Source organism: Lethenteron reissneri, chromosome 21 (genome assembly GCF_015708825.2).
Source record: "Lethenteron reissneri isolate LAM-NWPU_2019-01 chromosome 21, ASM1570882v1, whole genome shotgun sequence".
NCBI lineage: Eukaryota > Metazoa > Chordata > Hyperoartia > Petromyzontiformes > Petromyzontidae > Lethenteron > Lethenteron reissneri.
Window position 1 is genome coordinate 379,631 of NC_083799.1, and position 23,187 is coordinate 402,817.

At 39.0% G+C, this 23,187-nt stretch overlaps 1 protein-coding gene across 2 annotated transcripts in view; it reads right to left on the reverse strand.

The window, feature by feature from the left end:
• Nucleotides 1-23,187, reverse strand: part of LOC133344998 (inactive dipeptidyl peptidase 10-like) — a 543,079-nt gene that overhangs the window by 80,359 nt on the left and 439,533 nt on the right. For both annotated transcript variants that reach the window (XM_061555335.1, XM_061555334.1), the window contains exon 8: nucleotides 20,811-20,931. In XM_061555335.1, coding sequence (XP_061411319.1) covers nucleotides 20,811-20,931 — 121 coding nt within the window. The remainder of the gene's footprint in view (nucleotides 1-20,810; nucleotides 20,932-23,187) is intronic.

The window sequence follows — 23,187 nt, forward strand, 5'->3', positions numbered from 1 at the left end:
GAGCATGTGCACTACAGCTTGCAATATAAACAAAATTCATAAACATGTGCGGAGCACACCTCTGTGACACTATATACTATATATGTGGATACATCATGCTCATGCCGATTTACATGTACAATCATGCACAATAGAGTGGTCCAGTCATGCGGTGCAGTGGTTGAAGTGACTGAATTGCTCCACTCACAATCGGATGTTTTGCCAGGTCAATTCTGGAATGGAGCTCAGCTCAAACCATTAGCCTTTAAGAGTCAATTAAATGTATGTATGTTGAACTTCTTATGCAGCGTACATAGCCAACTGTGTTAATCGGAAGTGTGGGAGAAGGATAACAAACTAAACACAAAAAGCAGTTTAAAGAAATGAGTTTTCTATCTAGATTTTAAAGTGCATAGTTCCTATGGATTCCTAATATCGGAAGGAAGAACACTACAGACGGCCACAAAAGCGCATCCAAAAGCGTGCAATGCAATGACCGTCTTTGTTCCACATCTAGCCAAAATCTGCTGCGAGGATGCCCGGAGTTCACATGATAGTTTATGTTCCTTGACGATATCAGCAAGGTATTGTGGTTCATTTGTGGCATGTGGCAAGCATTTTGTGTGTAATCAGCGCGACCTTATCACATAATCATGCAAATGAGTACAAATTTGTCAGAAGTCAAGAATAGTTGTTGTCGGGAGATACTGGAATCCGCCATGAGAACGTATAATTTCTACCACTTGCAAAGCGCCTCCAGCGGAGATGAGTGCTGACCCTTTGCTCATTTGAGCAGGAAGATGCTTTCTAAATTCAGGGTATATTGTACCTAAAGCAGGCATCAACAAGGTTTGCGTAAATTTAGACTTAAAACTTTCGTGACTACAGGAATTCAATTTCTGGTTCTTTTGGTAAAGTCACGTAGATAGAAAAAAAAATTCTAAATTTAATTTAGATTTTTGGTTTTCGTAATAAGGTTTGCATAAAAAAAACAAAATATACTTTGCAATATGTTTACCATTTAAAAAAAATACATCTACAGTGATTGTGTTATGAAACAAGCAGCACATTGAATAGTCAAGTGTACAATACAAGTAACAGCAAATAAATACAATGACTGTGAAACACCGCCATGCTTGGCTGCATTAACAGTCTTACCCAGTGCTAATTTAGACTCACGGCACCAGGCACTAATTTTCAACAAGTCGACCTTGGGGAGATCCAGTCCACGTTCAGATTGCAATTGCCCCTGGTGAATGGGATATCAGTAAAGTGCAGCACTCGTGATTCCACTATTCCCCGCAATAACATACACAACTGCAGTGTGTAGAAGCAGCAGCTGGCAAATTGTGTTTTACTGATAACTTGTGGGTTTCTACTGACTGCCGTGAGGTCAGGTCCTTAAGGCACAGCTGCTGTGAGAAGACCTGCACTGAGGGTTGTGGAGACAGAACAGGCCTCTAGCATAGGGCTCCAGGGACTAGGCACTAATACCATGCTACTGGTAAAGAGCAGTCACATGGGAATACAGAGAATGCAGCTGGACGTTACATGGTACGTACCAGTAGTTGACAAGCTACTGTATATAACAGCTGCACGCTATCAACAGTGGTGCACACCTTTGAAAGGATGCTGCCGTGGTGCAAATGATGGCACACTGGACTTGCAATCCAGAGACTGCCAGTACTATATCCTGGTGCGGCAGTTGAAATAATGCGAAAATGTCTTAAATCACCTGGCCCCTGTTCACCCAGCAGTATACGTATGCAAGGATACAACCACAGTTTGTCATTCGGCAGGTCACATGTGGTGGTTAAAGTGGAAGAGTAGGCCGATAAAACTCTCCAGAGGGGCTCTCTAGAGCTCTCCCTCGTGGAGGCTCCCGGCAAGCAGTGGCGTGAGCATGAAATTGCAGTGCTGCCCCTTTACCACCCTCACCTTTAACACCTTTTATAAGGAAGGTGTTTGGTTTCTTCTAAAAGCCACAATTATCACAGCTCAAAAACAAAGTCGCATACATATTATTTGATGTGCTCGGATTATAACATGTGGAATATAAAAATCGCTACTGGCAACAGAACATCACATTGGATTTGGTCAAGGCTGAGAAAAAGGTGCAACGGTACATAACAGAAAGTGTTTTTATTAAATGTTTGTCAGACAAACATTTTTCTTCGTATATGTTTTACATTAGTGTACTCATGTACTGTATTTTCCACTCGAAACTTACAAACAAAATTTGAAATCAGGAAATTTTCAGAATGTTAATATAAAACATTTTGACGAATATAGTAATAAATCAATGTAGATTATGAGAATGCAACTTCGAAAGAGATTTAAAAAAATCCATGTTACTATGTTCTGCTACATTTACTTAGCTATTATTACAAAAAGAATACATCTCCACTAAGTTCGCATTATTGTTAAGCAATGCTCCAGGTACGGGTAATTAACTGAACAACTGTTATCCATTAAATATCACCAACGGGCTTTCCTGGGTCGATATGAAGGGTAAAATGCACTTAACAGAGGATACATGAGGGCAGTTCACTTGCTAGAGAATTGGGCTCGTGATTTCAACACTGCGAAATCAGAAACCTGGGCAAAAGTCCCTTCGGTTTGATAAATAAAGCACCTCCTGGTATGTTCCACTTTATGGGTAACCAAGAGTGGCTGTTGTGTGTAAATAACAATACGAATGTGCAGAATCCACCGTCTGGTTCATTCTGCCTTTGTAAAAGATGTAAAAAGAAATATAGCATTGTGGTAGAGCAGGGGATATCCTGGGTTATGATTGCGTGAGGGTTGCACGGAGATTGAAAGTAAATAGAATACCAGCTGTGCAGACGGATATTAAAGTCTTATCTAAAATAACTGAATAAAGCAACACTTTATGCAGCGCTGACTCATTCATAAGCAACCTGCTGCAACTACCAACATGCGAGTGGGAAGTTGATAACATCTTTGCCTGAATGTTATAAGCACAGTGTGACAGGGGTTAATTATAATTTGAGGCAAAAAGTAAAATAGGTAGGACAATTAATTTTCCTTTACCCGTCATTGCTTCCTTAATAACCAGTAAAGACGTTTCAATATAAAATAGTATTTGATGGCTTTTGTGATCCAAGAGAATAATCACTGCAATTAAATTCGATTATTTATATTGCAAGAGAACACAGTTGACTTTTTTTTTAATGGGGGCATGCTTTTTTATGGGGGGGGGGGGGGTCACGTCTTACAATTCTTCAAGGCTGTTCTATTACAACTGGAATGAAGAAGCAAAAGCAACAACGACGAAGAATTCCTTCGGCTAAAACAAATATAAAGCATGTGAGTGTGTATGTGCGACAAAACATATCTTAAACCAAACAAAAAGGCATGTACCAAGTACCAACCTGGAAAAGTTTAAAACATGACATGAATAAAATCTGACTTTCGCTATCTGAAAAAACTAAAATGAAAAAATTCTTACTTTGAAATGCAAACGGGAGCATAAAAATTGTCCCTTCATGCTACAGCCAACTATGTCCAACGCTGCAAGCGCAAACATTTCCTTGGAAACAACTGGGACCAGGCGTGAATTCTAATGCAACCAATATTTCCTGAGACGAGCTGCATAGAACATGCTCGTTATTAGCCGTCCACCTTGAGGACAATCATTTATCAGCAGAAAAACGGCACGCTTGTTTTCAGTAATGCTACGATTATGTGAGTGCCTGATTAAAATAGCAGTTAAATGCGATGCTGGACAAAGCACGCGAAGCGCCACACATCTCACTCGCTGTGTCGCTCCAGCACGGTGAAGCTGGCACCACCACAATCGGGTGAATGCACGCAACTCTGCTGACATTTTGCTCAACTTGAAGGGCGGAATGGCTTGCAATCGCGAGCTTATGAGTTCAAATCCTGGCCAGGGTAAACTCGGTCCTTTATAATCTCCAAAGTGACTCCCCCCCACCCCCTCGTGGAATTTAGAGTCAAATAAATAATAAGTATAACCCGTAAAAACAAAGTTTTTCACTATAAATCCTTTATATGCGTGGCGGCTAGAGTCCTCTCGTCCTCTGGCTTGAGATGGCTGCCACCTATGGGTCAGATGATTGCATTGCACCATTAAGCAATTGGTAATTAAATATACTATTTTTGTCCTAAAAAGTGTACAATTTTGGATTTTTTTTCACGAACATTAATTGTCACGCACAACGAGTATGTGTGGAAAATGTCAGCTCGATTGGATCACGGGAAGTGGGTTAAAAAACGACCGAAAGATTTGCGAGGTCCTAAGCAAGCAAGCGAACTTAATATAAAGGATTAAAAAAATGCTGTTACTCACCGATAAGCCTTTGAATGGACTTCCACCTGTCTACCTAAGTAAACTGTTCTCACGCTACACTCCTGGGCACTGGACGATTGCGCAATCTGCTGCTATGCAGCAAGACGGTGGACTGCTATCCCTACGTATGCTCAGGAATCGTAATCAAATCTAGCTTGAAAACATATTTTAGTTACAGTATTTACCTTTTCCTACAGTCAGATTGGATATAAACCGAAACTGGGAGTGGAATGATTGTTATTAACTTTTATCGTACTTTGTCCTTCATTATATCTATATTGCGAGTGCAATTATCATTATTGTTATGATGTAATTTGTCAGCTTTTACTGTTTCAATTCGATTTTATCAATACTTAGATTTTAGTTTTTTTATGTCCTGCCCGTTCAGATATGTCGAAATAAGGTCCTTTATAAATAAAGATGATTATTATAAAAATTAACAAAATATGGAATTTCCACCAAATAAATGTGGAACTTCAATCACTGGCTTTGCACTGCTAAGCCTAAAGAACAGCATGCCATTCTTGGCTGAGCATGTAAACATTGGATATGAAAACAAAACAAATATAAATAAAATTCCTAACCCTAATTTTGATCAAAGAGTATAACTATCCAATGACATTTCAACAGTTGGTTTATTTTAAATGACTCACTAATTTAATTGGACATTCGGAAGGTAATTGACTCTGTGCCTTACTCTAACCATAAGTCCATACGCCTTGTGTTGGCTTAAGATAGAATGCCTCTCCGATAAGCCTGACTTCTGGTTGCAGGATCAGGTGTCGAGGTGACCTATTCATCAAAATGCAGCGTCTCCTATGAGAGTGCTCAGGAACAATCTCTCTTTACTGTTCAACGGAGTACTGCCTGACAGTTGCTATTGAAAGCAAACGAAAACACACGCCAAGTACATTGTGTGCATTTGTTCAAAGATGGCATTGTAGGGCATTGTTTTCTTTTGAATAACACCTTTCTTCTAGGATGCACGTAAAAATGTTTCACATTTAGGAAGCATTATGCTAACTACAGCAAATTCACGACACACACAGTAGCCAGGAATGCATTCAAGTCAGGTTCAATTGTTCCAAATATATTCAAAGTGCCTTTGTATAGATTATTTCCTTCATAATGTTTTATACACTTTCATATTCAAGGCCTAAATGCAAAAAGCATAGAAATTACAAACAGCATTTAAAAATAGGGAACAACTATGCTGAGATTTCACGGACAAAGTAACAAGTTAGGGGGAAGAAGACAATGAGATATTCTCTCACAAAGGCTCTATACAGAACATCAAGGAGACGTTTCTATGAATTGTAACGGAGAAATTAAGATGTAAACTGATTTAGGATTATACATCTCAGATTTGTTGATGGAGCAGTAATTATAACAACGAATGTAAATTAACTACAGCAATTTGTTCATGAATTTTACAATTAGCACTGCAAAGTTGGACTCCAAATATATAAACGCAAAACAACAGCCACGAACAACACATTTTTGAAACAGAATCAATTAGTTGTTGGATCGACACAGCCGGAAATGGAAAACACAGCAAAATATGTTTATCTATGCAGTTACCAATCAAAGGGAATAAAGAGGTAGCGGAGAGCACAATGCAGTGATTCTGGAAAACTACATTTGATAATAAAAAGCAATACACCAATTATCCTAAACAACAACGTTTTCAATCAGCGCATACTGCCTTACATGACATATAGATCAGAAACATGTACACTGACAAATAATGTCAGAAAAGCTAAAAGTGCATAAATAAGCATAAACAGGTTGTCGCTTAGCATTACACTGAGGAGCAGAAATAACACCTAAATCAGAGAAACAAACACACATGCTAGATATCATCCTGACTGTTGATTAAAGTAAGCAGGCTTGAGCCAGACACCATTTTCCTGCAAGGGATGGTAGTCAATAGCCAAGACTGATGACAGAGTGGCAGCCAAAGGAGGGAATGTTCCAAGAGAATGGCCACCATGGAGACAGAGCAATGAGATATCATGTGAAGGAGCTAGATTAATTGTCACATCATTAGATGGTGAATGGACAGAGATGGATAGGGATGACTTGAAGAGGTCTGCATCCAGCATTGGATAGAGCATGATGATGATGAGAATATTTACATGAAATGTCACAATCTGGTACCCCCTGATTCCGCAAAGAAATGAAATCATGCCCAACTAATCAGCCACCCATCGCCTAATGACCTATTCATTGCAGGTGACATAATCAGGTTATAAATGAATTACAACAGAGAACAATGGGAAAGCAGAAGCAATGTTTATTACGTCGGTGGGTGCTCAGTCTGTTATTGCATTTCATAACATGCAAGCTTATATGTATTATCAGCATACACTTCATGCTTATGTATGCCTTCGATGTGTTTTTAAAGTAATTAGCATGCATGTTAGAAACATTCACGTAAGTGATATACAATGTAAAAATGAGAAATTAAGGGCATAATACAATTAATTCAGGTAAATTATACTCTAAATTACATTACTCAAATGTTTCTATAATTGTAATAGATAAAATAACATCTTAGAATACCGACAGTAAGCTATAAATTATTTCAGATATTGTGCTTGACAAAGAACACATACAAGTTTTAATTGCAGCGACGTGAAATGTTATCATTACGCCTTTCTGAAATGTGCTTCTGAAAATTCAGGTCAATCATTGAGCTCTGTGAAATGTTAGATTGTGCCTCCAACCACCTCGAATACATATACAGTGAGGGAAAAAAGTATTTGATCCCCTGCTGATTTTGTACGTTTGCCCACTGACAAAGAAATGATCAGTCTATAATTGTAATGGTAGGTTTATTTGAACAGTGAGAGGCAGAATAACAACAACAAAATCCAGAAAAACGCATGTCAAAAATGTTATAAATTGATTTGCATTTTAATTAGGGAAATAAATATTTGACCCCCTCTCAATCAGAAAGATTTCTGGCTCCCATGTGTCTTTTATACAGGTAACGAGCTGAGATTAGGAGCACTCAGCTCGTTACCTGTATTAAAGACACCTGTTCACAGAAGCAATCAATCAATCAGATTCCAAACTCTCCACCATGGCCAAGACCAAAGAGCTCTCCAAGGATGTCAGGGACAAGATTGTAGACCTACACAAGGTTGGAATGGGCTACAAGACCATCGCCAAGCAGCTTGGTGAGAAGGTGACAACAGTAGGTGCGATTATTCGTAAATGGAAGAAACACAAAAGAACTGTCAATCTCCCTCGGCCTGGGGCTCAATGCAAGATCTCACCTCGTGGAGTTGCAATGATCATGAGAACGGTGAGGAATCAGCCCAGAACTATACGGGAGGATCTTATCAATGATCTCAAGGCAGCTGGGACCATAGTCACCAAGAAAACAGTTGGTAACACACTACGCCGTGAAGGACTGAAATCCTGCAGCGCCCGCAAGGTCCTCCTGCTCAAGAAAGCACATATACATGCCCGTCTGAAGTTTGCCAATGAACATCTGAATGATTCAGAGGACAACTGGGTGAAAGTGTTGTGGCCAGATGAGACCAAAATGGAGCTCTTTGGCATCAACTCAACTCGCCGTGTTTAGAGGAGGAGGAATGCTGCCTATGACCCTAAGAACAACATCCCCACCGTCAAACATGGAGGTGGAAACATTATGCTTTGGGGGTGTTTTTCTGCTAAGGGGACAGGACAACTTCACCGCATCAAAGGAACGATGGACGGGGCCATGTACCATCAAATCTTGGGTGAGAACCTCCTTCCCTCAGCCAGGGCATTGAAAATGGGTCGTGGATGGGTATTCCAGCATGACAACGACCCAAAATACACGGCCAAGGCAACAAAGGAGTGGCTCAAGAAGAAGCACATTAAGGTCCTGGAGTGGCCTAGCCAGTCTCCAGACCTTAATCCCATAAAAAATCTGTGGAGGGAGCTGAAGGTTCGAGTTGCCAAACGTCAGCCTCGAAACCTTAATGACTTGGAGAATATCTGCAAAGAGGAGTGGGACAAAATCCCTCCTGAGATTTGTGCAAACCTGGTGGCCAACTACAAGAAACGTCTGACCTCTGTGATTGCCAACAAGGGTTTTGCCACCAAGTACTAAGTCATGTTTTGCAGAGGGGTCAAATACATATTCCCTCATTAAAATGCAAATCAATTTATAACATTTTTGACATGCGTTTTTCTGGATTTTGTTGTTCTTCTGTCTCTCACTGTTAAAATAAACCTACCATTAAAATTATAGACTGATCATTTATTTGTCATTGGGCAAGCGTACAAAATCAGCAGGGGATCAAATAGTCATGATAGAAACAGCCATAATTCAGCCTACCTTCTTTATTTATTTTTGAGTGTGTGTGCAGTCATTTGTGAATGGGCTTAGACACCAAGCTTAGAGAATATGAAAACCTAAATAAACTAAGATAACCAAATGTTATTTTACGCATGAATCCACAAACTTAGATGTGCTGGCTCAGGACCCCACATGAGCAGCAGCAGCAGACACTTTATTTAACCAAGTAACATTCACCACATACAACATAACCCTGGTAACCCCTCTTCCTGTGACAGTTGTTGGTGGTATTGCTATGCTGACTCATAACCTTTCTATTTTGAAAGCAATAGACGCAAAAGCTGTGCGGTGCCACGCTACCATTGAAAATGCCATTTGTATTGGTCAGAGTTCAAGAGATATGTTTGGTACGCGCACACACACAGGGATGACAAAATTTAAGAGCACCGTAGCCTCTTGACCTGAAAATCAATCCCAGATGGGATATTGTGGCCCTGGGTAACAACTGAAATTTTCATTTCGATTTAAAGCTTTCGTGACTGCAGAGATTCATCTTCTTGGTTCTTTCGGTAAAGTCACGTAGAAGGGAAGTAATAAAATAATACAAATAAAACATAATAAAATAAAATAATTCTCAGGTGACCTGAGGACGGCTGCTTGCGTTGTGGCCGAAACGTCGTGAGAATTATTTTATTTTATTTTTATTATTTTATTACTTCCCTTCTACGTGACTTTACCGAAAGAACCAAGAAGATGAAAATGTCATGATTGGTGAAATGGTGAAAGGGCTATCGAGTGTGCAGACTGGGGACTGATTACTCCCTGTACATCAATTTTGCAGTGTAGAGAGGGCAATTGCTGTTTTCAATGCTGATACACAAAGAGTGCATATCGGGAAATATTGATTCGTGAGTAACCGACATGTCAAAATACCACGAGTGGCAATCACAAACATACATGTTTTAAATACTGCGTAATAACACTGGTCAACACACTTTTTCTGGCATAAGGTATTCCAACGGTTTTAAGGTAATTTTGGGGTGCTGATTCCAAATCTGGCATCAGTTTTTGTCTATCACATCAGGTTTTTGAGATATCAAATATTGCATTTTCAATAAAAACAGCAAATTTATGCTCATATACGAATAACTAAACAGACATCCATACAAGAATAAAATAAGATACAATATACAATAATAATGAAACAAACATTTAATGAGCCGTACCACAAAGTTGTGAGAGTGACTGCATATTAATGTGAGTGAATGCATATTACCATGTAAGAATTGAATTGTGAAGATAAGAAAAATATGTACAAAAAGGTCATTCACAATAGTGAAGTACATCTGCATAAACGACCTCTTCTTTGACGATCTCCGATTTAGAGTTCTAGCCAATTCAATGCATTATAATGCATTATAATGCATTGAATTGGCTAGAACTCTAAAATACACATGTTAATTATTACAATATGTAATTAAAATAACTCTTCAATTAAAAATTCTTCACTGTTGCATTTTGTCATATGTTTTTGGTTAGATGTTTGATTTAATTTAGAAATATATATACCCACTGGCAGAGCCAGTGGGGGGTGGGGTGGCACATGCCCCCCCAATGATCCGATCGAAATCCCTAATTTTAATCGGATCATTGGGGTTTATTAGTAACTAGCAGGAAGTACCCAGCGTTGCCCGGGTCTTAAAATATTTCAAAACTACTCTTAAAAATGTAACAGCAGTGCGTACTGACTGTGGTGGCACCTGCTATGATGATAGCAGTACATCCTCTGGTGGTACCTGCTTTCACTGCAGCAGTGCATACTGTGGTGGTACCTGCTATGATTACATCAGTGCATACTGACCGCGGTGGTACCTGCTATGATTACAGCAGTGCATACCGACTGTGGTGGTACCTGCTATCACTACAGTAGTACATGCTGACTATATAGCAGTATTTATCGACTCTATAGCACAAAGTACTCACCTGACAGAGTGGCGTGGTGAGGTTTAGTCCCTTGCAGAGCCTCCGGCCTTGCCTAGATTGTCCAGCCGGCCGAGGTGGCACCTTGACGGAATGTCTCAACGAGCAATAAGGTCTCTTCTCGATCAAAACATCCAGGAATGGTAGCTTGCCATCCTTTTCCACTTCCATGGTGAATTTGATAGACGGGTGTACGGAATTGATGTGGTTGAGAAATTGGTTCAGTGCTGGATGTTTTGATCGAGAAGAGACCTGATGGCTCGTTGGGAGATTCGGTCTACAGGAAAGCCACCCACACGGATGCCCATCTAAAGCCTGACTCCCACCACCATCCAGCCCAGAAGAATTCCCTCATCAAAACACTACACCATAGGGCCCGTTGCATCTCCGACCAGCACCACCAACAGTGAGGGAAACAAGTATTTGATCCCCTGCTGATTTTGTACGTTTGCCCACTGACAAAGAAATGATCAGTCTATAATTTTAATAGTAGGTTTATTTGAACAGTGAGAGACAGAATAACAACAAAATCCAGAAAAGCGCATGTCAAAATGTTATAAATTGATTTGCATTTTAATGAGGGAAATAAGTATTTGACCCCTCTCAATCAGAAAGATTTCTGGCTCCCAGGTGTCTTTTATACAGTGCTCCTAATCTCAGCTTGTTACCTGTATAAAAGACACCTGGGAGCCAGAAATATTTCTGATTGAGAGGGGGTCAAATACTTAGTTCCCTCATTAAAATGCAAATCAATGTATAACGTTTTGACATGCGTTTTTCTGGATTTTGTTGTTGTTATTCTGTCTCTCACTGTTCAAATAAACCTACTATTAAAATTATAGACTGATCATTTCTTTGTCAGTGGGCAAACGTACAAAATCAGCAGGGGATCAAATACTTTTTTTCCCTCACTGTAACTAGTGAGTTGGAGCACGTACACCAAGCCCTCAGGATGAACGGATACTCGGACCGTACAATCCGCAAAGCTGCCTCCCCAGCCATGGGGAGACAACCTTCTGAGGAGCCAACCAAAACCATCACTTTGTCATACATAGCAGGCGTTACCAAACTGAGTTGTGGTTGTGGAAGCAGTTACATTGGGGAAACAAAACGACATATCTTGGACCGCGTTCGTGAACACAAGGCAGATCTGAAACACGGTAGGACCAATACATCGGCCGTTGCCAATCATTGTTTTAACTCTGTGGGCACACACAAAATTGATTTTTACAAGACGGAGGTACTATGCAAACCTACCGGCTACCTTCAGAGATTTGTTCATGAAGCCATCCAGATAAATAAACACAGATACAACTTCAACCGAGATGATGGGTACAATCTGAGCAATCATTAGAAGGACGTTATTAACCAGGTAAAGTCTTAACTGACTGTGATGTTTCCATCCTACTTGCCTATGTCAGCTGTTATTTCATGCTAATCTCTCACATTAACATAGCCACTTCCGTGCCCAGTTACATGCTAATTCCTCACATTAACATCATGCTAATCTCGTACATTATCATAGGTACTTCCGTGCCCAGTTACATGCTAATTTCTCACTTTAACATCATGCTAATCTCTCACATTAACATAGCCACTTCCGTACCCAGTTACATGCTAATTTCTCAGATTAACATCACTAGACCCAGCCACTTCTTTATGACTCTTGGGCTACACCCATTTCAAACCTTTTAAAACAGTCTGCATCAGCAGCAGACCATGCCTTCCCATCTGATGATGGACGCTTGTGTTGTGCCCGAAACGTCGTGATCTATTTTATTTTATACCTACGTGACTTTACCGAAAGAACCAAAGAGTATGGATTCCTGCAGTCACGAAAGCTTCAAATCAGCTTCAAATCAAGTTTGTAATATATTACTTTGGATGCTTTTATGCAATTGCACAAATCTACGATAAAAACTTTGTAACATGGAGTTTACCCATACTTTATCTTGGTCTCTTGCGAAATATGTTTTTGTTTCAATGAGTCCTCATCCCGTATTTAGAGGTCGTTGTTTGGTTCAATTACGCATTTTTAAAAGTACAATATTTTAACCTTAAGCAAAATTGTATGAATTATATCAATTTAACACGTAGGCTTTCGTGACCAATATTATTCATAATATAGGTTTTTCGGTCAGATCGCGTTATTTATAAATGTGTCGTAACCCTCCACCACCCGACACGGCTAAACAGTAAAAAATGTGTCACGTTTTTCAAAGGACAAAATAATTCATTTCTTTAGCCCACTGGTGTGCTGTAGAGAGAATCAACAGCATTTTAAAAAAACATTGAGTACGACGTTTCGCTGATAATTACAATCAGCTTCATCATTTTAAAATGCTGTTGATTCTCTCTACACTTGCGAAACGTGCACCCCCCTAATGGAACATCTTCGCCGGTTATAAACATTTAGGCTGGCCTGCTAACAATCCATCCTGGGTTTAACCATATATGTGTATATGTGCGTCTAAGTCGATGTGTTTCTATGTGTGTGGGTCAATGTCTGTGTGTAAGTTCACGTGTGTGTCTGCCTTTTTTTGCCCGAGCAACGCCGGGTACTTACCGCTAATACCCTATATAACAAATGTCCCATCACAAATAACTCTCGCTACAGTTATTTTGCTGTGCCTTTTTACACCTGATGAAGGAAGCTTGTGTTGTCTCCGAAACGTCGTGATTTAATTTAGTTATTTTAATTTATTATTATAATTTTTTCATTATATATTTTTTTACCTATGTGACTTTACCGAAAAAACCTAGGAGTATTTAAGTATCGTGCTATGCCATGTTTGTCCTGGTTCTCACGATACCAATGATGGCATCACGATACCAGTGATGGCATTACGATGCCAGTGATGACATCAAGGACCGCACGTCCTGCGTGCCTGCTGAGGCCAACGCTCACCGTTTCAATTGTATTGTTGTCCTTGAGTTTGAGATCGTACCAACACATTTTCAACTTTTTTAACATGGGAAACATTAAACGTATTTGTAATGTCGGAAAAGGTCTAAATATAGTTTAAATCAAACGTTTTTATCCAGGCTATTCAAATGTTGCGCCTGGCAATATGCAGTGACGAAAGCTTCAAATAAAGATTGGACCGCCTATACGGGGAGGATTTCCACACAACTCAGACATAACTTCAACCGAGAAGATGGATACAAAATTTAGCAATATTTGGAAGGACGTGATCAACCAGGTATAGTGTTTAACTGTTGTGTTAGCCGACTCTCTGAGTTGCATTACATTTCAAATTTTTGTTAATTTTGATATCTAAGCTTCCTTTTCCTTTTTTCTCTCTCTCACCTAAGCCCTCTTCGAATTTCACCCCCACCCTCTCGCCAGTTACGCCTCCCCTTCCTCCCCCTCTTTGATCTATATAATGCCTCGTCACAACGGCATGCTTCTCTCTCTCACCTGAAGACGATTGCTTGTTGTTGCGATCTAAACGTCGTGATCTATTATTTATTTTCCTATCTACGTGACTTCACCGAAAGAACCAAAGAGTATGCTCCCATTAATTATTAGAGGAGAGTATCCGGAGTAAAGGAGAAATAAATTGTAATAGCTCGTATGTTATAGATAATGAATATGTAAACAGGATTACTAACGAACGAGTTATAACGTGAACAGCATTCACCATTGCTGTAGACTTGTTTAACCTTCTTTAAACTGCGTAATTATCTTGTTGATGCCTCTAATGGGCGATAAATATTGTGATTCTCACCAAAGGAAAACCAGTTGCAAAAAAGTGTCATTAACTTTGTGCTGACGCACTTGTTTGATATAAGAAGGGGTTTGACAGAGAAATACGTGCAACAAGCTAATACATGTGCAATGGTCATAATATTTTGACCACTATTCTAGCTCCCAGAATGCATGCTAGCATCCACACCAGCATTAAAATTTCGTATTTATTATTATGCAAAAAATAAAAATGAACAACTCTAGTAGATAGGCTATCTTTATTGATAACCAATGTTGATGCGGCTCCCATGTAGCTTACATTATTAATGGTGCGAGAAAGTAGGATATTTTATCGATTAATAATGTTTTAGTCTGACTTATCCTTTAATTGGAATTGTGTAAAAACTGGCATTTAACAAAACATGATTTCACAAATAAAGGTGGTTTATGTGATAGTTGTATTGCATGTTTGCAAAATCAATACAAGTGTGCGCTGGAATACAGTTAATGGCTACATCATAATGTAACCAAGCATCAACATGAAAGATGTTTTTTTATGACAATTTGGATGCAAAATACATTCAAGATAACAGCAGCATAACTAATTCAACCTGCATTTTTACATGCAGCCCAGGGTATGCTTAAGTTGATTTGCATTTTCCCATTGTGTAGAAAACCCAGCAATTATATCCACGTAATTGAGTTGTCCATTTGCTCATCAAGTGATGCACAACTCTATTGTTTATGTCCACAACCTGAATAAAAAGACGTGAGCTGCAAACCTTTTAAAGCGAATCAATGAACTCATTTATGTCTCTTGTTACGATAAAACACATTTGAACCCATCACGCAGAGACCAACATTGATTTCACTGGACGTGTGCGTGTGAGCGCTTGGAAGTGGGAAGTGATCAGGCTGGCGATAAAGCATGCCCCCTACAATCTGGGGTGACCACGATTTGACTCTTGACCATGGTATAACACGTCAGCAGGAATCAGACAGTATTTAAATGTAATATGGGCCTCGTCTATGTCAACTCAGCCTAATATAAGTATCTGGTGCAACTGTGTGCAAAAATGCATCCGGGTGTAGTCCTGCCGATACGATTGGGGGAGTCGTAGTCTCAGCGCGTGAGCCGGGTTCGATTCAGCCTTACATGAATACCTGGTGTGGTGTGTAAACATCACTACGAGGGAGACAAAGGCGGCCAGGCGTATTGCTGGCCACCCACCCCCGAGTGTGCCGTGTTGGCCTTCATAGCACTTGCCCTAAAAGTACGTTGCGAATATACGGGGGATCTTTGTATTTTGAATTGCTTGTACTGGCCATTAGCATACTATGTTGGCATTAAGAGATGCTCGCTATTTACCTGTGCCCCGACAGTCTATGCATCTGAATGAGTAGTAATTGTGTGTGCACAGCTCAGCTGCACTCCCATGTCCCAACCAATACACGGGCGCCACGCGACGACGCCAACATTCCGAGCAAATGTCAGTCGCCGTGCGTGCGCACGCGCACGTGTTCACTTGATTGCACTCAATGCTGAGGCTGGCGCGCTTCAACCATTACACTGGTCAACAAAAAAAAATTCTGGCCTGGACTTTTGCAGCTGTTTTAGACTAATTTCATGGTGCTGATTCAAAATCTGATCTCAGATTTGCTCTATCACATCATGCTATCGGCATACCCCATTTTCATTGATTTTACCCTAAATTAACTCTGTCACTTATGATTGCAAGTTGTTGCGAGTCAGTGACTGCTTTAGTGTTAAAATATGGTGCTGTATTTTTAGCATAGTGTGTTTATAATATCATTTTATGTAGATATCCACATTTATTTAATATTTTTCTTCTGCAGTTTTTATTGAAAATGCTATATTTGATATCTCAAAAACCTGATGTGATAAGACAAAATCTGATGCTAGATTTGGAATCAGCACCCCAAAATTACCTTAAAACTGTTGGAATACCTTATGCCAGAAAAAGTCTGTTGACCAGTGTTATCGGCGCGCGTTACATAAAATACTGGCGCACGTTATAAAATGAACTGATGCTTTCATATCTAATAATGACACACATTGCTCAACATATGGATTCATGCACTAAATGGTGCCAAGGCATTTGGAACAATTCACTATTCATGCACTTTCATCTTGTTCTTTGGCATAAAGAATTTGGGAAGTTAAAATATTTTTTCATTCCTTGTCTTTTTTGGAGTTTAAAGTATTCAGTGATGTTTATTAAGAAACCAAAATAGGGAATTATATTTTTGCCAATTGAATCACAGTCTTTATTTACGATTATTTTCAAACGATACATAGTCCTACGTGTAGAACATGTCCTAATTTTTTTGTAATTAATATCTAGTAGAAATCAATGTACAGTACGATTGTTCAGCTCCATCCAATTGCTAGCTTTGTGTTCATTCGACAATTGCAAATGTTTTGTATTTCTTCGTAACACAAACGGAATTATACATAGAAATAAAATTAGTTGTTCAGCTCTACGTAAAACATTTCCTGAATTACATCTTAAATCTGAGACTGGATCAACAAAAAAGGAAAAATATTGAGTAAACAAATCTCAGAATTTGTATTTGAAATTTTGTCACGCAGAGAAAACATATACATTTTGAACTTTTTACTTTTCAGGCCATTCTATTATTACATCAGGATGCTCCTCTGGACGCATTTAAATCCTGGGTAATTAGCCTGAAAATAACAAGTAGATTCAATATAATTGAACGATTTTCTTAATTATGTGTGGTAAGATGATTAAGTGTATTCATTGATTGATTACACAGTAGGTTAACATTATTTAGTAATGTTATATTACCTGCGTTTGTTAGTGGCATTTATTTGAGTACAATATTCCATTGAATTTTTATCAAACATCGTATAACACTTATTTTTGTAATATTGAGTGCTGATAACAGATAAATGGAATAATTATAATCAATGATCAATGTTTATCACATATGCAGTTTTATTAGCATTGTAATGGATGTAAATAAGGTGCCAACCCAAGCAAACACCACAAATACTCAACAATTTAATGTGTTAACAGTTAAAAGTGCATTGCACAGCAGTGATATGCAGCACAATCGTTCAATTTGACCTATGATTGATCACAAAGTTTATATCCAATTGGGCAGCCCTGTGGCCAAATCTGCTAAACTGGTTGTTTTCAGAAGACGTCTATAACACCACATCAGAGCCAAGGTGTCGCTATGCTCAAACGAACATTGGGCAGTGTTTATTTTCATCAGTAGCCCTCAACCACAAGTCGATATTGCACGTTGCTTTGGTGAGGAATCTTTTGCACATAAGACAACCGCTGTTGACTTCTCACAGAATAGTACCAATTTTATCAACCACAGAAGGACAAGAGGCTGAGCTGACTATTGAGATGGATTTGATCATGAGATGAGTGCTCTGCTACAGTGCCAGCCAGGCAGCATTAAGAACAAATGTATAGGTCAGTATTTCTAAAACAAGTGATTACACCCCACATCTGATCCCTACAGATATATATAGACTGTAACATTTTTTCAAATATATACTTACATATTTTTTTCGGTTGCCAAACGAATACATTATAATGTCGCACTCATTATATACAAATACATATTCTGATTCTGATTCATTGCTTGAAATGTAAGATGCTTAGGACGGCTCTATTGTGTGCATAGAATAACCACCGTTAATTTCCCACAAAGTGATGTTCATTCTATTGACCGCTAAAGGGTGATTGGCTGCGCTAACATCTAACTGGAATCTGAACTCAACACAGTCAGATTATAAGAGCCACCAATTGATTCTGCTACAGTGTCACTCAACCGTGTCAATGGTTGAATGCGTGCATATAATTATAATGCTCTTAGCTAATTTAATCCATTAATTCGCATTCACAAATCTGACTATTTAACACAAGGCTACCAGAGAAACAACTACAGAATCTAACAGAGGGAAGGAAGCAATGGAGCCATTTGTGGCATCAACGGCAATGGCCGTGCGGAGTCCCTTGCCTCGAATGCTTTTAAAACATTAATGATTTATGTGAGTCATGCCGATCTGATCAGCTGATGGCAGCATTGGTTTGTGCAGCCAAGTACCAACGGATGCATTTCATGTGCATCCGTGGGAATACGTTGTCTCCCGTACACGTGTCTCTGTGCTCTGGTACTCCTGAAGCCAAATGCCGTGCAAAATGAAAATAGGAAATAATATTTTTAGCATGGCCGATGTGCAAAAAATGCCACAAGGAGAAGAACAACGTGAACTCTAAAGGCATTTTAAAGTAATGCATGTTATTGAGGATGTGCAGAAAGGTTTCTAAGGGTACTATTGCATAACTGTCAGTGTAAGATTTGAAAAGGTCATGCACTGTATTAATATGGGACATTCAAACAGACTCAAACATGACATACCACACTTGACGAATGATTATTAAAACAAGTTTTAAGTCATATTTGTTCTTGCATCGGTGAGAGGTATTAATTTCTCCAGTAGTTCACTTTCATTCTGATAATAATAAAACATACTCTTTGGTTCTTTCGGCAAAGTCACGTAGGTATAAAATAAAATACCTACGTGACTTTACCGAAAGAATCGAAGAGTATGGATTCCTGCAGTCACGAAAGCTTCAAATAATAAGAATATGCATGTTTACTTTGCAACGCATCAAGCATATTCAAGTCTTATGAGGGTTTTCCCAAGAAAGTATTTCCTTAAAATGATCTTGAGACTAAATTAGGCTTTCTGAAATAAATTACTGAATCATTACACAATATATATATATTTTAAATATCTTGTCATTGTTTTTTCTCATCCCGCATTGCTATTAATAAAGTAACAAATGTTGCAAATACAATACAAACATAATCTACAAGCTCTGAAAATGTTCAACTAATTAAAAATGCAATGCGAACCTTCGAAGTTTTTAATTGATGCAAATCTCAAATAATGTTTGATCGAGAAACGTATTTCTGCCATGAGAACGTAGATTTTCAATCTGGCTTAGAGACACCAAATGAGGTGAATGATGGCTCCTCAATGCCTCATCACTGAGACACTAAACTTTGATGAGACTTGAATCCCTAGCATGGCAATATTTTATTATTGGTACTGCACACTACAATAACTAAATAACGCATATGAGATATTTACCAGTCTTCATATATACTGTTAGAAATGTCAAGACAAGTGAAATATAAGCCGTTGCCAATAAAGGTTAATGTGAAACATGTTTCAGCAGTGCTACATTTTATTGCATGTGACAAGTCCGGTGCTGTGGGACTTATCACAGATAGTGGTTATTTCTTCAATAGCCTCTAAATCACAATTTAAGCTTTGCCGTCTTTTGTCTTAGAGAAAATCTTCACAGATAAGAAAAGCTTTACTACCAATAATTGGCTACCAAAAGGGGAGCAGGCAATGACATTGGCAGTTTGACCTACAATAGCAACGTAGTCTCTTTAATGGTGTGTTTTTGAGATTGACAGATCCTATTATAAAAACGCAGAATTGGTTTTAACAGACACGATCATAAGCATGAAAATATGCTTTCTACAGCATCACCTCTTGACACAGATATAATGATAATGACTTTAAGACGGCATGTTCATTTTATCATTAAAGCTCGTATCATTACAGCTTCAACAGCTTCACCTCGTTTTTGTGCTCGACACGGATATCATGACTTTATACAGCGTATTCACTGTACCGTTACAGCCTGGGAATTGTGACACGCAAAGTTACATACTTAGCCTTTATGCTGCCACCTACGTCGAAGGAGTTGTGTTACGCGAATAATAAGAAGAGGCAGTAAGGAACAATAATACCGGTTTGGCGTCACATCACACTGCATGACGCTTCTGTTGAAGTACTGCCTTCAAGTTAGTGTAAAGACAGTACGGAGCGATAGTGGGACAATATGGTTCCCCGGGACCATGGTTACTAATGTACGTGCTAATGATGATTGATGAGACAAACGTTGACAGGGTTACGTGAAAGGGAGCACGGGATCCAATGGCGGGGGAAGTGTAATTAGGGTGGGGAGTGACAGAGCAGGTGCGTCGAGGAGAATTCGAGAATAGGGGTGTGGCCTGACCAGGTGAGGCTTCAGAGCTGACGCGAGCCGGAGCTGGTGCTCGTTGGTGTGGGGAATCGCCGTCGTCATTGTCGCCTTGGAACGGGTCATCTCCATCGTCTGCGAGTTGTCTTGAGGCTAGAAGCTATGTTGTCTCTGAATAGAGTTGTCTAACTATCCAAGTGTATAGAGTCACTCCCGGTTACTCGTTGAGTTGTCAGTGGATTTTATTCATAACAAATATATGGAAGACAAGATAGTGTCTCTAAATTACACGAGTATGTGTGCGATTTAGCATTGCGCGATACAACCGAGACCCACAATAAAGTTGCTGATACAGACTGCCAAGGGGGAATGGCAAAATTCAATTTAGGATTGCCGACACAGCAAGAGCAAAGCACATTGTAACAAGAGGAGCACGCAGAGAAGAGCACTCACCTTCGTACAACCAGTCAGCAATGCCATTAAAGATGACGCCTTCCTTTCCGGAAGAGGTCAGCCGCAAGGCACTGCTTCTGACCTCCGACTGGTAGTAAAGGTTATTCTCAAAGATGTAAACCTGGAGACAAACAAAATAACCCAACATTTAACTTTCAAATGTCAACAAATCATTTGATGCAAGTGATGCTTCAAGAATGTGACTTTAAGATGGTAAACAAGTGAAATGTCAGCATGCCATGTGCGATGGCTGGATTACTGAAATGTGGAGGGGATTTTGACACGTTCGATTGAAATGCCTTTAAAGAAATTGGAATATGTGTTCAGCCAACCAATTATTAAATCTGACATTTCACCCAGGGACACCTGCCAAGGGATACAGAACACTATCTGTCTTTTTTATTATTATCATTATTATTTAGGATTATGCCAGTGGAACACATGTTTTCAATGAGAGATACTCATGACCTTTCTTCATTTAAATTTGTGGAAGATTGTCAAAAAGGCTCTCACTAGCTACATGAGCAAGTAAGTTGAGTTAATCAATAAGAAATCTCTCTGACACTTGTAAGAAAGACTGTGGTTTACCATAACATTTTGGACTCAATTCACAAATGTGCCATTTCTAACAAAAAATGGAAGATTTCTGTGATGTCAACCATATTTGGATACATTTTTGCCATTGAACCAAGTTATAAATACAGTCATTGGTCATGAGATATTATAATAATGCTGTTGTATGTTTTATTTTTCTGTTTTACAAATAAAAGTACGTATTATATTATGCTTACATTTATATATTATCAGTTAGAAACTACATTTAAGTATATATTTTGTATATTTCTCCCTCAATTTTAACCCAATTGTGCTTATGGCATCATTTCATGAAATGAATAATTCATCCGGATCTCTCAGGGCATTGTTCATGGAAATATATATAAAAGTTACTTCTGACATCCATTCACATCACCACTGTTTCACAAGACTTTTCAAACCACTCTGCATATGAGAGCTATGTTCATCGCATGACATTCAAACTAATATAAAATCAAAAAAAATTAAATCACGACGTTTCGGGCGCAACACAAGCGTCCGTCATCAGGTTGGACAACCACAGCAGGAAACAACTGCTGAAGTGGGCAAAATGGCTGCCGTGACAAGAGGCTATACAGGTAAGATAGGGAGGAGGAGCCAGGGAGGAGAAATAGAGAGGGGGGGGCGGGTAGGGGAAGTGGAGCACTGCTAGAGGGATTTACCGAAAGAACCAAAGAGTATGGATCCCTGCAGTCACGAAAACTTCAAATCTAGATTCAAACTAATATTTTAATAATTATCAGAGCTGGAATTTTATAAAATGAAGTGTAGATACAAGAGTAATGTGAGGTTTTATTTTTACATGCAGTCATTGGCAGCCATGTTGAGACAAACAACTAACTTGAGAACTCATTTTAATCACAGGCAACTGTCTGTATTCGAACCCAAAATATTAGAAGTTGCAAGCTCCACACTTTGACCTTTAAGCCACCCAGCCACCTCAGGTCTATGAATTGTTAATTGTCAAAACCTAAACGTCTATATCAGCGGTCGGGAACCTATGGCTCGCGAGCCATATATGGCTCTTCCGGTGACGGCATATGGCTCCCAGACAATTTTGAGTTGAAAAAATAAATAAAAATAAAATCAGTTTGGAACTGATTTTAAAATACTTGTGATATTGCTTAATAATACCGTGTCATTTTAAAGTAAACAGAAATTAGTTTTGAAGATAAATTTCACGGGTCACGGGGCCTCAACGCCTGCATGAAGCTCAACCTCACCACGTACGAACCAGACTACAAGGCCATCAGCAAAACCATGCAGCACCAGAAGTCGCATTAAAAGTGATACATATTTAATTTATTATACGTTAAAAATACTATATGGCTCTCAATGCAATATATTTAGAAACATTTGGCTTTTATGGCTCTCCCAGTAAAAAAGGTTCCTGACCCCTGGTCTATATGCTTGAAATAGCGACGGTGCCATGTGACGACTGAAATGTTTTATGGGCTGACTGGTTTGTAAATTAAATGTATCTCCTCAATCAGCCATTTTGTCATCTGTGTTTAAAATTCAAGCTTATGGAATTTCATATTATTCGGACACCGTCTTTTCCGTGTAATTTTATTATATTCTTATAAAATTGCTATATAAGCAGGAATGCTTTAGAGTTCATGTTTTTCATGTTGCTTTTGGCTCTGGGAAAACATAGCTCACTGACTACACTACACCAGTATTTGGAACAGTATTATTCAACATCCCATGATAACTTGAAATTTGGCTGATTTCCATCATACTTAATGTTGCATTTCAAATGCTGATTACAGATTATTGTCGT